Raw genomic sequence first — 18,129 nt, 5'->3', positions numbered from 1 at the left:
TGAAATGTTTATCAACAGGAGGAGAAAAATTGGAGATTTCAAGATGGCAGTGTGATCATCAGATTGAATTAGGCTCTATTTATTTACATATTTGCAAACACACAGTTGTAAGACTTCCACTTTCTGCAAACATTATTGTGATCAGTCATATGGAAAACAGTTATGTATGCCACCAAGTCATCCTCTGCTTTCATTTAAATATGTGAATCATTTTGTAGTATTCCCCAAGGGTGTATTTTGGGAAATTAAGGGAATTAAAGAAGTCACCTGGACTGGAAAACTCAAGGATTTAAACATGGAGGAGGCTTGGAATTTCTTCCAATCAACAATATAAAAACTGCCTGAAATTTGCATCCCAAGAAAAGGGAAAAATGTATGGGGAAAGGCTCCAGACCCAGATGCGTGATTAATGACCTCAAAAAGATTATTAGGAGTAAGCACAGAGGCTATGGGGACTGGAAAAAGGATTGATCAGCAAAGAAAGCCATAACTTGGAAATTAGAAAATGTAGGGATAAAGTGAGAATTGCCAAAAGTTCAGTTGAATTAGCTCTTGCCAAGGAAATTAAAATAAATAGGGGTTTCAGTTATATAAATAAAAAGAGAATAAGAAAGGATGAGGGTGGGCGGCTATGCAGGGTGAATGGCAAGGAGATTGAAGATAATCTAGCTAAGGCTCAAATACTAAACTAATACTTTGTCTTGGTTTTCTATAAGGATGATGATATGGAACATGGGCATGAAGTCAGGAAGGCTGATGGAACTAAGTGTATAGAATGGGATATTACCGCATCCGGGGTTGGGGGGGAGAGTTTAATGCACTCAAATTGTGGGTGAGGGAATAATTTCCTTCCCAGAATACTGAAGTAACTGGCACATGAGATTGCTACTCTGGCAAGAAGGATTTTTAATCTATCTATTCAGGGGTAGTTCCATATAACTGGAGAATAGCTAATGTACCTATATTTTAAAAAGGGGTTGGGGGGACTGATCAAGCAATTATAGACCTGTTACTCTGACCTCAGTAGTATGCAAGGCTTTAGAATGCATTGTGAAGGAAAGAACCATTTAAATTCATGGAAGTAAAGGGGAAGTAATGTAACATGGTTTTACCGAAGGTAGATCATGCCAGATAAACTTGATTTCCCTCTTTGAGAAAATAACTGATGATCTTTAAATAAGGAAAATGTATTAGATCTAATACACTTGGACTCCTGTAAAGCATTTGACATGGGAAATTATTAGTTAAATTAGAGAAGTGGGGGTTAGTACAAGAATTGTAAGGTGGGCAAGGAACTGGCTAAATGGGAGAAGGCAATGGGTTGTGCTGGAAAATGAATTATCGGATGCGAGGGAGGTTGCGAGTGGAGTTCCTCAAGGATCAGTCTTAACACCAGTCTTATTCAATATTTTTATTAATGACCTTGGCAGAAAAAGTAGGAGTGTGCTAATGAAATTTGCTGATGATACAAGGTTGGGAGGCATCATCAATACAGTGGAGGATGGGAATATTACACAGGAAGGTCTGGATGACCTAAAAGACTGGAGAGACAGAAATGGGATGAAATTCAGTAGTACAAAGTGCAAGGTCATGTACTTAAGGTCTAATAATAAGAATTTCTGCTACAGGCTGGGGGCTCATAGTTGGAAGCGACACAGGACACTGGGTGTATGGGTTGTTCACAGGATGACTGAGCCACCAATGTGCTGTGACTGTGAAAAAAGACAAATATGATCCCAGGATGTATTAGGCGAGGAATATCCAGTAGGGACAGAGAAGTACTCATTCCATTGTAAAAGACACTGGTGGGACCTTATTTGGAATACTGTGTACAGTGCTGACCACCCATGTTCAAGAAAGATGAATTCAAACTAGAACAGGTGCAGAGAAGAGCTATTTGAATGGTAAGGGGAACAGAGGGCCTATCTTATGAGAGGAGACTAGAAGAGCTTGGCTTGCTTAGTCTAGCAAGAAAAAGGCTGGGGGGGGGGGAATGTGATTTTGCTCTATAAATACATCAGGAGGGTAAATGCCAGGGAGGGTGAAGAGCTATTTAAGCTGAAGGACAATGGTGAACAAGAGCAAATGGGTGTAAATTGGACATGAACAAATTCAGGCTGGAAATTAGAACCATCAAAGGAGTCAGGTTTTGGAAAAGCCTCCCAAAAGGAGTTGCGGGGGGGGGGGGGCATAAACAACTTAGTTTTAAGAGAGAGATGGACAAATTTGAGTGTTGTTGTATGATGGGATTGCTTGTGATGGTAGGGGACACTGGGGATGGCTTCTGGTTTTTGTGTTATGTTCCTAAAACTCATACTTCAGGGTTTCTGCCAGCCACCTGTTGCAGTCAGGAAGGGGATTTGAGGGAAAGAGGTGTTGAGGTCACCCTGCAAGTGGTGACAAGGCTGGTGGAAGCCAGAGTGTGACTGGACTGTTGGCTGGCTGCAGCTATACACAGACACTCAGGGTGTGACCTTCATGCTGCTTGAGAGAGGCCCAGGTTGGGAGCTACAGCCACAGAGCATTGGGAGGCACCCAAGGTTGCAGGACAGGTGATGACACAATCCCTTATTAGTCTGGATTGCACCCTCGAATGTGATAGCCTCCTTCCTCTGAAGCATCAAATATGATTATGGCTGGAGATGGGACAGGGTGGCCATTGGTCTCGTGCGGCACTGTGCATTCTCTCTGTTAGGCGCTTGGTTGACTACTACATGCTCACATGCCTGGGTCTAACTGATCACCTAACTGATATGGAGTTGGGAAGGAATTTTCTCCCCCAGGTCAGATTGGGAGTGACCTTTGTGGGGGTTTCGCCTTTGTTTCCAGCTTGAGGGTGCAGGGATTGCCAGGACTATCTGCGTATATCTCACTTAATCATTTCCCTGCAGCTGTAGGGGACTCAGGCATTGGTGCACCTCAGTCTCTCCTACTCTCTCCCTGTAGCACATAATAGTCTAGAGTCCTGTGGGCTGTAATACTTTGGTCTAATTTGTAATATTGGGTTTATGGGTGGGTGTGGTTTGCGATGTGTAGGAGGTCAGACTAAATGATCTGGTGGTCCCTTCTGGCCTTAAACTCTATTACTGTAAGTTGTAGGTGTAGCTAAGAGGGGAATTTGACCCAGAGCATTTAAAATATGACTGGTACACCACTCCAGAAGCCTAAAAAACCAGCTACTTACTAGTATGTCAGCTGGAACTAGCCAGTAACTTGAGGGTGAATACAATATGTAAGTTAGAATTAAGGTGAAACCTAGCTCTTGTCAAATTTGTGTAGCAGGAAACATGATAGTACCTGTATATTCCAAGGCCTAGAGATATTTTGATACCTTAATTTTTTCTCAGTATGTTTTCCACAATGTCCTTGAAACATTCTAAATGTGGAGTTTGGCTGATTCTAGGATCCAAGTTTTATAAGAGCCATTATTGTAAATATGTTCTAGCAATCTGAGATAATTACAAACACAGGTAGAGTAATAAGGCAGTATCCACAGGTAGCACTAAGCAGCAGGTATTTCTATGGAGACTTTTATTAACAGTGTGTGTGAAAGAGTGTGCGTGCACACATCAAAAAATAGCCATAGTGTTTTGTTAAAAATTCAAGATTTTAGTGTTGTTAAACATTAAAGAAATATTCTAAACTTTTCCAACTTTCAGTAGCAGATTTAGAGTTAGTGGGGCCTTGTGCTCAGCTTCATTTTTGGGGGCCCCCACCACGGGACCCAGCCAAGAAAAAGAACATTTTCTCTTATCTCCCCCGCCCCCTGTTTTTCATTCTTTTTTTCTTCATCCTCCTCCTATATTATAAGTAATAGGAAGTAAATGAAAATAAAGTGAGGCACCTTGATTGTTTTTGTAGTCTAACTTTTTTTTCACAGACCACTTGAAAAGTGCTGAAGGTCTCGGCGGACCACTTAATGATCTTTCCAAATATTGTTTGTACCATTAGCTAATTATTGTAAAGTGCTTTGGATAATAGCGCTTTATAAAAAAAAATAATAACCTTTCCTCGGTCCACCTGAATGGAGTTCTCAGACCACAGTTTGAGAATTTCTGGTCTAGATGAAAGCTTGTATTTGCATTATGCTGATGTGAAAAATGTGTAAATATAAAAAGTATAGATGATGCATGAATGGAAAAATAAAAGTAAACTTCCTCTGAAGAAATTTATTCAATTTGAAAAAAAAAATTATTCAGATAGTTCTTTTTTCTACACTTTTTCTTTACAAAATCATCAATTAAGTCATCATAAGTAATATTTTGTAAAGAGGCACTTTCAATTGTCAATATTGCTGAACTTGTCAAATGTTCCTGACTCATGGTATTTCGCAAATAATTTTTAACTGGTTTCAATACAGAAAAAGAAAGTTCAACAGAAGCATTTGTGACAGGTATTGTTAAAGATATTTTCAGAATGGTTTCTACGTTTGAAAAGGTTGCCTGCAAACAGTCACGTACATGTCTATACAAATCAACTGGTGATCTCGAAGCACAGACCTCATCATTTTCGATAAAATGAATGAAATGTTTCACTTCATCTTCAAAAAGATTTATGTCTATGTCCTCTCGGTAGAATTCACTTAATTTCTTATTGTAGTGGCTTTTAGCATTTCCGTCCATACTTCTGTCAAAAAACACGCAAAATAAATCAACAGTTTTCTTTAGAGATTCACCTCTATTCTGCAATTGCACTATTATTGTGTCACAAATAACATTAACTGTCTCAACAATGATCTTCTCTTTCCCTTTTAAATTGATTTAATTGTCTCTAGTTTCATTGAAAAATAACTTCCTGGGTTTTTTTACGCTTCTCATCAGATATATCAGAGGAACATATATTTTCTGTTAATGTTAGTGCCTCTGCTTTCACCGAGCTATAGTCATTTCGAACATCCATGACAAAACTTGTAACTGAGGCTAACAATTGTGCAGCATTCAATAAATTTGTATCAACCTTTTGCAGTGATTTGCTGATGGCATTAATTCTTTGAAGTAAACAGTTCCACAAAAGAGTAAAAGCAGCAATATCGTACTTTTCAAATTTTTCTACTAAGGATTTTGCTTCAGTTTTCGCACATGGTTTTTCAGAAATTGATGTGGCTATGTCCAATAAGGTTTTCTTTATAACATCATAGCTCATTTTCAAAGCCAAAACAGCATCTGCACGAGCAGACCACCTGGTGTCACAAATTCTTTTGACCGTCAAATGTTTTCCATTTGTCTGCTCCAAGCATGGTTATAGAATACTCCACCGATGTGTGGAAACTGGAAAAAAAGGCATACGTGTTTTGAACAAAGTCAAAGTGTAGCTCCCTCACAAGATTCGGCTGCAGCACTGCAGATTAAATTTAAGGAATGGCTGGAACATGGAATGAATAAAGCAGAGGGATTTGCATTGTTCAGTCTTGCCTGTAGACATGAATATTTTCCTGCCATATTTGTGGCATTATCAAAGCTCTGCCCATGACAATTTTTGATATCCAAACCTAAATTTGCAATGATTTCCAAAACAGTTGTCTCTAGACATTCAGAAGTGTGGGATTTTAGTGGGCCAAAACAAAGAAATCGCTCTACAACTTCACCATTGCTGGTCACATATCTTAAAATTAATGTTAATTGGTCTACATGACTCACATCTGGTGTTGAATCAATTATTATGGAATAGTATTTAGCATCCTTTACTTCATCAGTGAATTGGTTTCTGAGCTGCTCTGCCATTATAGTGATGAATTCATTGTAGGTTTGGTGCGTTAAAAAGTTGGTCTTCCCTGAGCCACAATACTGATAATTTTTCAAATGTTCATTGAGAAAATTGTCAAATTCCCTAAGATATTCAAGGCAGGTTAAAAAAAATTACCTTTTCGATTTGACAATGATGACTCATCGTGTCGTCTTAGAGGTAGTCCCAAAGAAGACAGAAGTTTGACCATGGCAACAACATGTCTCAGCACTTTCCTCCAATAAGAACACTCCTTTTCAAACTGAGCCGAAAACACAGAATCAATTCTTCCAGATACTTTACACCTTTGAACAAACTTACATGTAGCATTAATATGAGCTTTGGAAGTTTCATGATCAGCGATATGTCTTGCAATGTTTCTCCAATTAGAGTGCCTGTCGACAAATGTTTGTTTTCCTTTACTATGGTCAGGGAATAATTTGCAAACATAACAGTAGACTGCCTTGGTGGTTTCCGAAAAAATCAACCAGTTTCTCATTTCTGTCGTCCCATTTTTCTTCATCCTCAGAAAATGGGACTCATGAAGACCTCTAAATTGCTTTTGTCCTCCAACCTCAGACTCTTTTCTCAAATTTTCCAGATTACCTACATTTTATGGTTTATTTACTAAGAAAAAATCAATATCCAATTCAATAAAAAATATCCCATTAAACAGATTTTGGCCATAATGCAATGTCTTCAGGGTAGGTTTCTTCCCTTATTTTGACAAAATTACCAATATTTTGTAGTTCCATTTACACTTCAGAGTCCACTTGTTCAACTTTTGCAGTCGTCCTGGTATCCCCACAACTCGGCAAGTGATCAGATAATTCAGATGTTTCCTCGCCCATAGTTTTTGATGAATGTCCACTATTCAATACTTCAAGCTTTTAAAAATAAGATGACAAACTGTCTTTTTTCTTAGCTTTGTCTTCTTGCTTCGCCTTCACTTTTTTTGTGTTTTTGACTGCCAGGCTCATAGTGTCGCTTCATTATTGCAAAAAAACTGACCTTCATTTTAGGCAGATTTAAAAATGTTTGAAAGAGCAGGGGTATAGTCACGGGTGGGCCTGGGTGGGCCGTGGACCACCCAATTAGGTTTAATGCCAGTGGCCCTGGAAAGTTCTTAATAGTAGGGTGCTGAAAGCCAGCCCCTCTCCCTTCCAGGCACGGGTTCAGACCTGGGTGCGGATCGCAGGGCGGCATCTGGTACCATAGACACAGGAACTAGGGGTGCGGGCAGGGCTGCTGACAGAATTGCCAGGCCCCGGGGCAAGGTGGTGGGGCTGGCTCTGGGCCCCCAGAAGGGGCGGGGCCTCAGGTGGAAGGGACAGGGCTGGGGGCCCAGCGCATGAGCAGAGCTGCCATGGAGCTGGAGAAGGAGACAGGAGAGGATACACCAAGATCTCCATGGCCACCAATCTCCAAGGCCCAGTGGCCCCATGCTGGCTGGCCCGGAGGAGCGGTCAGAGACCTGCGTGGGCTGAACACCCACCAGAAGGTGAGGGGGGGCACAGTTCCCTCAGCGGGCACCTGAGCGCCCTGCTGCCTCCGCACGCTCATCTCTGCTCACCTCCCCCAGCCAGCGCCCATGCCTGCGGGCTCTGCACTGGTTCCTGTGGCCAGCCCCAGCCCCCGGCCAGCCCCCTGCTTCCCACGAGCTCTGTGCCATCCCCCGGCTCCCCGCCCTCCCCTCATGGGCTGCGCCCAGCCACCGTTCACCAGGCAGCGGCAAGTGGCGCGAACACGGGCCGAAGGACTCGGGAGAAGAAGGGGGCAGCCATGCAGCCAGCAGCTAGAGAGAAGCGGAGGTTTCCCCTTCAAACCGCCGCTTCTCTCCGGCAGCTGTGTGGCCGCCCTGTGCTCCTCCTGCATCGTCCGGCCCACACTCGCCACCGCCCGTACCTCCTGCCTGCTCCCCTGAGGCTGCAGGTGAGCCTCCCTCCCTGCTTTCCTGCCCCCCACAGCTTCTGCCCCCACAGTCCCCCCCTGTGGAGTGGGCTGCCCGAGTGCCTGGCCATGGGGCCCCCTGTTGTTGGGTGGCACCATGCCAGGGCATGGTACATTTCGCAGTAAATCCGCCCCTGCCAACCTTGACAACTCCCCTTAATTTTTTAAAAATGTATTTACTTGTTTTGTCCACCCACCTTTCTTTCTAAAATTGGGGGCGGTGGGTGGGAGAGAGAGTGTGTTTATGTATGTTAAAGGAGGAAGAAAAACAAAAATGGAAAACAAAGTTATAATTTTTCATTTTATTGAATTGGAAAAATAGAATATTTATATTAAAAAGCCATTTTTCATTAAAAAGCGTTGAATGAATAATTTTGAACTGCTGTCTCACTCCCTGTATATATGTATGTTGTTTAAAATATAATGTACATATCATTGCATTTGGACTTATATGATCAAGTCCTGACTTCAGCAAATGTAAACTACGACCTTTTTTAATCCAAACTCTTGGTTAGCTGAATGAAATTCAAATTCCCTTCAAGTGCTCAAAGTCAGAATTTGGCCCTGAAAGCTCCTTTAGGCAGACATGTTAAAGATAGCCAAAGATGCAAACGAAGGATTTGAATGTTTAAACCTCTGTACTGAAATGTGCCTCCTCTCTATAGTTTATTATATCCTGCCAACCTTCTGGCTACTAAAAATGGAGCTGTCAGCTTCCAGTTGCTAATTCATTTATTTATTTAAAAGGTTAGCGTTACTGCTATAAAAAAGTGATAAAGCACCATGGCACAAGAAACCAGAAAAGATAGTTGGCATGTTGTGTAAGAGTTAGAGGAAGATTCCGGCTCAGATTCTGCTCCCTTAAGGAAGCAAAAACATTTTATTCTGTAAAATGACAGCAAAATAACTTATTTGTGGATTATTCTCGAGAGACTCATAAAAGCATGAGGAATTTGTTTATTTGATTTGTAGGTCTTACTGTAATTACCGTTCAGGACATGAAATACCTTGGAGCTACAATAAAGTGGAAGAGGAAAGGTCTTTCTTTCTCTTGACCTGTGACTCTTACCTGAAATCAAATAATTAATTCCTCATTGAGGAGCATGGCCTCTTGTCTATACAAAAACCTTTTACCCATCATCTTTCTCTGAAGATGACTTAATTGGGAAGGATTCATAACTTCTGATAGAATCTTCTTGCCTTTGTACTAAGGCCAATAATCCAAGCAAAGACCTTGAGATAAAGTTACAGGATTATAAAGAGTACAGGGAAGCAAAAACATCACTAGGGTAAGATCAATTGAACTGAATCTCAAGGCTGCGTCTACACTATAATTTTTTTATAAAATCCTGAATTGTTAACATAAGAACGGCCGTACTGGGTCAGACCAAAGGTCCATCTAGCCCAGTATCCTGTCTACCGACAGTGGCCAATGCCAGGTGCCCCAGAGGGAGTGAACCTAACAAGCAATGATCAAGTGATCTCTCTCCTGCCTTCCATCTCCATCCTCTGACAAACAAAGGCTAGGGACACCATTCCTTACCCATCCTGGCTAATAGCCATGAATGGACTTAACCACCATGAATTTATCCAGTTCTCTTTTAAACGCTGTTATAGTCTTAGCCTTCACAACCTCCTCAGGCAAGGAGTTCCACAAGTTGACTGTGCGCTGAGTGAAGAAGAACTTCTTTTATTTGTTTTAAACCTGCTGCCTATTAATTTCATTTGGTGGCCCCTAGTTCTTGTATTATGGGAATAAGTAAATAACTTTTCCTTATCCACTTTCTCCACATCACTCATGATTTTATATACCTCTATCATATCCCCCCTTAGTCTCCTCTTTTCCAAGCTGAAGAGTCCTAGCCTCTTTAATCTCTCCTCGTATGGGACCCGTTCCAAACCCCTAATCATTTTAGTTGCCCTTTTCTGAACCTTTTCTAGTGCCAGTATATCTTTTTTGATATGAGGAGACCACATCTGTACGCCGTATTCGAGATGTGGGCGTACCATTGATTTATATAAGGGCAATAATATATTCTCAGTCTTATTCTCTATCCCCTTTTTAATGATTCCTAACATCCTGTTTGCTTTTTTGACCGCCTCTGCACACTGCGTGGACATCTTCAGAGAACTATCCATGATGACTCCAAGATCTTTTTCCTGACTCGTTGTAGCTAAATTAGCCCCCATCATATTGTATGTATAGTTGGGGTTATTTTTCCCAATGTGCATTACTTTACATTTATCCACATTAAATTTCATTTGCCATTTTGTTGCCCAATCACTTAGTTTTGTGAGATCTTTTTGAAGTTCATCACAGTCTGCTTTGGTCTTAACTATCTTGAGCAGTTTAGTATCATCTGCAAACTTTGCCACCTCACTGTTTACCCCTTTCTCCAGATCATTTATGAGAACTACCACTGGCGTAACTCTCTTCAGTGTTAACAATAGTAGAAGAGCTAGTGTAGGCAGCGCTCAGGTATTTTTACTACAGTGTCATCTAGCCCTGCTCAGAGACCACTTTAATTCTGACTCCAGAATTTGGATAGGAAAAAACTTATTACACACTTTTGCAGTAAAAGCAAGTGCTTTAGTAAGATATATTTCAATCTAGGTGAGGTTGGAGTTAGAGTGGCATGAATCTGAAGAAGGGGATATGTGCAATGGTGGGTTATAACTGACGTGAAGGTGGGGAGTCTGGCAGAATGTTTGGGTGTTAGGATTTTGGGTTGGTAAGGTATAGTATGCCAAATGAGGTTAGTCTGGGTGTTAACAGTGACTTAACTCTGCTTGTAGGAAATGCAGTTGAGTGACCTTCACTGTAAGAGGGGTGGGTGTAAGAGAGAGAGATGGAGGCCTGCTACAAATTTCAGATCGACATCTGACCTTTTCGAGAATTCAGAGGGGTTCACAACCAAAGTTCTATCTATCTACCATGAACATGTATACAAAAATTGCACTCATTTAGGGCTTTTAGAGATCAAGAGGCCTCAAAGATCTTGTCCTTATGAAGCAGATGATTTGGAAGTAGGATGCTGAATCTCTCCACATTCTGTAGCGTCGATGGATGCTTACCTTATTATGTGACGGGGAGTATTGCCATTGGTCACCCAGTCCCAAATCAAGTGACACACCCTTATTACATTTATTTGTTTGGCTGTTTGTTTAGTGGAGTCAGCCACTTCAAGAACTTCATTTGTTCAATACAGTAACTCCTCACTTAAAGTCGTCCCGGTTAACGTTGTTTCGTGTTACATTGCTGATCAATTAGAGAACATGCTCATTTAAAGTTACACAATGCTCCTTATAACGTTGTTTAGCAGCCACCTGCTTTGTCCACGGCTTGCAGAAAGAGCAGCCCATTGGAGCTAGCTGGTGGGGGCTTGGAACCAGGGTGGACCGGCAGCCCCCCATCAGCTCCCCGCTCCCCTAAGTTCCCTGTGCGGCAGCCGCCCAGCAGGCTATCAATTGCCAGCAGTTCAGCTGTCCCTCCCCCTACTGCCATGTGCTGCTCCTGCCCTCTGCCTTGGAGATGCTCCTGGGAGCCCCCTGCTTGCTGTGCAAGGGGTTGGAAAGGGGTGCTAATGTCAGGGTGTCCCCCTCCCCCTTGCTCCTGCCCCCCCGCTTACCCCATCTCCATGGTGGAGGGGGAGAACACGGGAGGGAGCTTTCTGGCAGCAGCGGCTTTCTCAACTTGCTGATCTACTTAAAAAGGCAATGTACTTAGAGTGGCGTCAGCGTACTTAAAGGAGCAATGCGCATCTCTCTCTCTCTGTCTCTCTCACAGGGTGTGTGTCTCTGTCTCTGTCTGCCATGATGTCTCCCCTCCCTCCATTTGTGCTGCCTTGTAGAGTGTGAGGCTACATTAACAACAGTGTGTTAACCCTTGAGGGCTCAGCCGAGTGCTAGTTCATCATTTAGCCAGTAAGGCATTCCCTGGGAAATATCCCACCCTCTGACTTCACCACCTCAACCAAGCTTCACAATCATCATTGCTGTGTACAGTATTAAATTGTTTGTTTAAAATTTATACTATGTGTACACACACACACACACACACACACACACAGTATAAATTTTAAACAAACAATTTAATACTGTACACAGCAATGATGAAAAAAATCCCCCTCCTCCCTCCCCATTTACATTAATTCTTATGGGGAAATTGGATTCGCTTAACATCGTTTCACGTAAAGTCGCATTTTTCAGGAACATAACTACAATGTTAAGCAAGGAGTTACTGTATATTTTACTTTTAAATTCAGCAATACTAGTCTAATGACAGTAAAATTGTTGAAATAGTCAGACCCTAGCAACAAACAGGACTTTTGTAATGAAATCCGACATTACCACCATGATCAAGTCTCAATGAAGGGCATAAGTCAACCACTAACCACTTGAGGTTAGATAGACACAAGCCCCCTTGCTCCCAGCTAAGTCATTGCATAGTTGTGTATTAAGTTTGTATGTAGGGAGATTACTCCTTTATTTACAGTTAAATATGGGATACTAGACTTGATGGTCCACAGGTCTGATCCACTCTGGCAATATCTATGTTGCTAAATTCCACCCAATAATATATAGTATTCAGTTATTTTACCGTAAATTCGCAAAGGATCAAGATATAGTTCAGCCATCAAGGAAACTAAACTTTTGTCTACAATTCCAGGACGAGTGACAAAACAATACTGTGTTGAAGCCAGTTTATATCCTAAAAGTTATTGTTGCAATCAGTAGAGTTAAAGTTAGCATACATTGTGTCTTTATATGAAAGGCTAGCACTTGATTCTCCTCTTGTTTATGCCATTGTTACTCACAATTTATACCAGTATGAGTGAGATCAGAATCAAGTCCTTGCAATATTCAGAAAACATAAAAATCTGAATCCCTTGAATTGACCATATTTCCATACCCCTGGAATTCTATTGCACCTGTCAGGCTTGCCTTTTAATTCAGGCACCATTTCTCACATGTGTAGAGTTATCCTGGTTTTGCAAAGTGGATATGGATAAAATTGACCATCGTAACCCATTCTAGTTCATTGTAACAGTCTAAATCCCTGAAGGCTTGTTTCAAACGTTTTAATTTATGCAGCAAAAACTCAGCAGAGCATGAATTCACCTGCTTTATGTGCAGTATTCCAGGTGCAAAAAACAAACACACACACTAAGCTTAAAGCACTCTGAGGTCAAAGCAAAGCTTGGAAACACAGAGGGGTAGTGTTGACAATTCTGCTGAGCAACAATACTCGTTTTTCATATGTAAAACAAACAATTTATCCTGATTCTCCCTGTGCACATTGATGGGTAAAAGACATCCTTTCAGCCATTGAAACTATTAAATCCTACTATGAATCTGCCTTGGATTGAAACATAACTGTATATAATTTAATTTTCAGTTTCCAATGGATATGGTATTCTTTATGTCCTGTCATAAACAGCTGCGTAGTACTGCAATGTGCTGTTAAACTGTTTCTGTGTTGTACCCAAGAGGTGACTGCATTTCAGCACTTATTACATATAGTCTGTAAAGCACTTTAGGATCCTTCAGCCTGTTATTTATATTACATTTATTTGCATTTATCCTTTTCTTTTATTTAAAGGTATGAGCACTTTGGAATCTCCCACAAATATTCCTTCTCTCCCCCTTGATTTCTCTGCCTGGAATTTAACTTGGGTCATGAAAGACTCTTCCCCTTTCTTCCCTCACAGTGGACAACATGGTAAGTAGGCTTATTCTCTATTCCCATGCAACTTTACATAAATACTGTATCATGTGTTAGTAGTTCAAAACATTAAAATAAGATGGTTCATGTTAAAATAGCCATGTTCCCCCTGCTGTTAGAGAGGGTCTGCACTAGCAGATCAGATTGCTGGGTCATAACCACTACACTTCTAATTTACTTACCTTTATGGTTGGGCCCAAGCCGCTAAACATGTATCGTGGATTGCAAATGCCTCAAAGTGTGTTTGGAGCTGAGAATGTGTTTGGCCTACTATAAAGATAGGGACCATTTTCAGAATTTGGGTTTGTTACATCACCTTCACTGGGGCAGGATGGGAGTGGAACAGATCTGGGATTATGGTTCAGACTATTCTCTGATATGACCTAATTAATGATAATGTAAAACCACATTTATACGGTAGAATGATATGCCAATGTTTTCCTGGTCAGAGCAGGATGGAATAAAGATATATCCAGCATGCAATTCAGTAAAAGGACTGAAGGAGGATATATCCACCACCAGTTTCTCATGAGAAGAGATAAGGTGGAGAGAGGCTAATAAGATTTACTCACCCCAAGCCTGTAATTATCTGCTTGAGGGAAAAGTTTGACCTACCTATATGAAGGAGTTCCATATATCTTCAAATTTATGTTGCAGCCTTTTATGCTGTGCAATATATATTATTTGTACTGGCATACAATATCTGCTTCTAGCTGTTGTAGCTGCGTGACTGATGAGGACGCACCAATTTCATTTTAGAAGGGACAGTAGCAAATCCCTCCCCCCCCCCCCCAGCTTTCACAGAGGCTTTAAGGAAGATTTCTCATTTATCCTTTATTACTTCATCCTAACCTCTTTAAATTTCTCAGAAATATGATTCCAAGAGAAGGGTTTGTTCTAAGAACCTAAAATCATGTGGATTGGTTCCATCTAACGGAATCACATGTAGATAAATGTACTGTATCTAAGTTTTAAATGACTTACAATGGCTTTTGGCTGATTATATAATCTGTCTGGATGAAGTTCTATCAATGCCTAACCCACCATTCTGCAATGAATGGCAGGAAATCGATTGTATACGTTACACAAAGATGATCCCTGCTCAGTGCTCCAGAATTGGCAGAGACAATATTTTCATATGTAACCCTTCTGCCAGGTGGAGCCAGCAGCAAGAAGGGCTGGGTTCAGTATCTAGGGGTTCCTTTTCAACAGTACTACACAAAACCGGTTTGAGCCCGAACCCAGTGACCTGGGACAATTACACACCACTCCCTGGGCACCTCTAAGAGGCAATACTTCCCCTCTCACAAGCACAGAGTTTGAGTGTAGCAAAAACTTTTAATAAAAGGAGAGAAGTAACTCAGCATTAATTTGGGAAAACCCTGCAACTAGGGTTCATAAACATAAACCATGTTCAAAAGATCCAAGTAAGTTGGGCAGTGTCCTTTTCCCCTCAGGTTCTTAAGTCCAGCAACCCAAAAGTCCTTTTAATGTGCCCGTCCCACCCCACTCACAGTTTCTGTCCTTGGCGAGTGCAGCCCCAGAATTCGGAGGTTCATCTGCACAGTTCACCTCCCACCCTGGGTAGAATGCGGGGCAAGGAGGCACATGACATGCATTGTCCTGCTGGCCGATTGCCACTCTGCTCTGGCCCTCTCAGCCAGCCATCCTGCTGGTCGTGTGCTTCCCCACCAGCTGCCCTGCTGGCCACTGGCCGTGCCTCTCCGCCAGCTGCCCTGCTGACCACTTGACAAGATGTTTTCAGGGCCAACCACTTAACACGGCTCTCAGTGATTTCAGCTGTTAGTGGGGGAACCTTGCTGGTGCACACTGGGCAGGCTCTTGAAATAGAGACACTGCCCCAAAGTAGGTCTAATACTTAGACCAGGGATCGGCAACCTTTGGCACGCGGCTCGCCAGGGTAAGCACCCAGGAGGGCCGGGCCGGTTTGTTTACCTGCTGCGTCCGCAGGTTCTGCCGATCACGGCTCCCATTGGCCGCAGTTCGCTGCTCCAGGCCAATGGGGGCGGCGGGAAGTCGTGCTTACCCTGGTGGGCCACGTACCAAAGGTTGCTGATCCCTGACTTAGACCTAAGTATCAGTGATTGCAGCTCTGTAGCATGTAACAAGACTCTCAATTGAGTCTAAATTAGCTCTTTTATTATACCGTGCAGAGAAGAAGGGTCAAAGGGTGTCTAGAACCCTTAAACAGGGCCCGCACCACCAGGTACAAGTACCTGTCCTCCCTCCCCTCAACTCATTGGGCTTTGGAACCCATGTCCCCTGCCTAGCAAGTGCCGTTCAGTTGAGGGTGAGTCCCTCCATCAGGGTATGCCAGGTACAGTTCTGCTGCCCTTGGTTCACACAACAAGGATAACAACCCTTTATTACTCCTGCCCCAATAACAAGGAGACTGGGGATCCAACACCAGCCACAAGTGATCATTTAGGCAAGCAATCCCATCATGCTGAGCACCTAGGCAGGGAGTGTGTGTCCATGCAAACGAGATCAGCTCCTGAAGTCCTTTTCCACCGCTCACCACTAGATGTCAGGGGAGAGCTCATTCAGACTCTGCTTACATCTATAATGCTTTATATTTTCAAAGCTCTTAAAAACCTCAACTAGTTTGCTGATAGTATTTGAAGATAGTTCTGAATTTGGGTCAAGTATTTCCTATCACTTTCAGGATGTGCGGTTCAGAAGAGTGGGAGGAGTCTTGAAGCGGGGCTGATCACTTTCTGTCACCATTGCACCTGGGGGGTTTGGGATTTCCAGAGGTTGCTCTGGCCTATGGGTCTGCTTTAACTTACACCTGGACTGCAGTGGACCCCAAGGCACTATCCAGCAACCTGGAATACCCATAGGACAGTTTGCTTTGGCCACACCCCTGTATCCCAGGAACACTATAGCTTGGGGCCTGGGTGGTGCATGTTTCTGTGTGAAGTAGAGCCACTACACCAGCCCCTGGGGAACAAAACAAGAGGAATTGAGGTGTAAAGGGACTGAAAGCAGCCTAGTCAGGGCCCTATTTATTGTTCATCTGGTATAGTTCCTCCTTGCCAGAGGGAGAGGGAGCCTTTGGTATTCTGTGTTATGACACTCCTTCCCCCCGCCCCCCCCCATCTATCTAAAGGGCCCCAAGTCACAAAGGAAATCATTATCAAAGATGGGAACAGAACCCAGCTCTTCACAGTCCCAGTTCCTTTACTCTCTGAAATGGCAAAGTATCACTGAGGCCAGATGTGAGGTGGTGTTCTCAGCCAAATCTCCATTTTGACAGAGCCTATCCAGCCATCTATCCAATCTCAAAGGGATTTTTTTTTTTAATGTAAAAGAAAAAATGTTGAATATCACCAGGTCCCTCTTGCCCCCAACTCTATTGTCTCCTTTGGAAGTTATCCCAAGTCCTCAGTATGTTGGTGTCCTTCACTGGCTCCCTTTGATTAGCTGTCTGCTCAGGATGGGTTTGCACTATAACGCCAAGTGGTTTATACAGAGAAAAGGAGAAATACTTTGCAGTTCTATGATTTCAAAGCACTTTGCAATCGTTAAGTCTCACCTCACTCCTATGAAATGAGTAAGCGTCTCCATTTTGCAGGTGGGAAAACTGAGGGACAGAGTGGTTAATCTGCTTCATATGCTCTGCATCACTGTGCGGTGCTCAGATACTACAATCTTTAATATATTTATCCTCAGAACACCCCTGTGAGTGAGGGAAGTGCTATCCCCATTTTAAAGATGGGAAACTCCGGCACCGACTAAGGCCTGGCTCCACAAAGGTACTTAAGTGCCTGACTCTGAGACTTAAGCACGTGAGTCCCATTTTTAGGCAGCACTGTGATCCACAAAACTGACCGCCTGCTGCCTAAGCTGCTAAACTCACTCGTGTTTGCAGTAAAAGTTTCCAATGTGCCTATGTTTCTGCCTCTCTGGGCATGCACTCGGCCGCTTCACTCTAGGTCCTGAGATGCCTAAGCCCCAATGCAATCCACAAACTGGGGGAAGACAGATGTTTCCCCACCTAAGTCATGTGCAGGGCCTGAGCTAGTAGGTGAACTCAAGGGCTGCCTAGATCTACATAGAGCACCCTGGGTGAGGGGGAGAGAGGACCTTCCTTATAACCTTTAGTTCAGTGGTTGAGTACTCACTGGAGAAGTGGGAGACCACCAGTGCAATCTCCTACTCTGTCTAAGGAGGAGAAGGGATTTGAACAGGGTCCGTCACCTCTCAGGTGCGTGCCTAAACTGCTGGGCTATGGGATATTCTGAGGTTGGATCACAGAAACCCCCTTGGGAACGGCCAACTGATGTGCCAAGATTACTTCTGCCCCTGCTTTCCCTGCCAGCCTGGGAATCCAGTACCCTGTCTTGCTGAGCCAGTCTGCTCTAACACAGACCCAGGATCTGAACCACATGCCCCAAAGCTGCAGACTTAACTGAAAGCAACTTACAGAAGTGTTCCTGTCTTTAACACTCAGATGCCCAACTCCCAATGGGGTCTAAACCCCAAATAAATCAATTTTACCCTATATAAAGTGTATACAGGGTAAACTCATAAATTGTTCACCCTCTATAACACTGATAGAGATATGCACAGCTGTTTGCCGGCCCCCCTCCCCCCCAGGTATTAATACATACTTTGAGTTAATTAATAAGTAAAAAGTGATTTTATTAAATACAGAAAGTAGGATTTAAGTGGTTCCAAGTAGTAACAGACCGAACAAAATGAATTAC

The 18,129-nt window shown here is 42.8% G+C and overlaps 1 protein-coding gene across 1 annotated transcript in view; it reads left to right on the top strand.

The window, feature by feature from the left end:
• ALK (ALK receptor tyrosine kinase) overlaps positions 1 to 18,129 on the top strand; it is a 557,631-nt gene that overhangs the window by 144,516 nt on the left and 394,986 nt on the right. The window contains exon 2 of the mRNA XM_065401476.1: positions 13,274 to 13,393. Within this exon, the coding sequence (XP_065257548.1) occupies positions 13,274 to 13,393 (120 nt within the window). The remainder of the gene's footprint in view (positions 1 to 13,273; positions 13,394 to 18,129) is intronic.

Source organism: Emys orbicularis, chromosome 3 (genome assembly GCF_028017835.1).
Source record: "Emys orbicularis isolate rEmyOrb1 chromosome 3, rEmyOrb1.hap1, whole genome shotgun sequence".
In the NCBI taxonomy this organism is placed as follows: domain Eukaryota; kingdom Metazoa; phylum Chordata; order Testudines; family Emydidae; genus Emys; species Emys orbicularis.
Note: the sequence above shows the minus strand (reverse complement) of the source record. Positions and strands in the feature narration are given on the sequence as shown.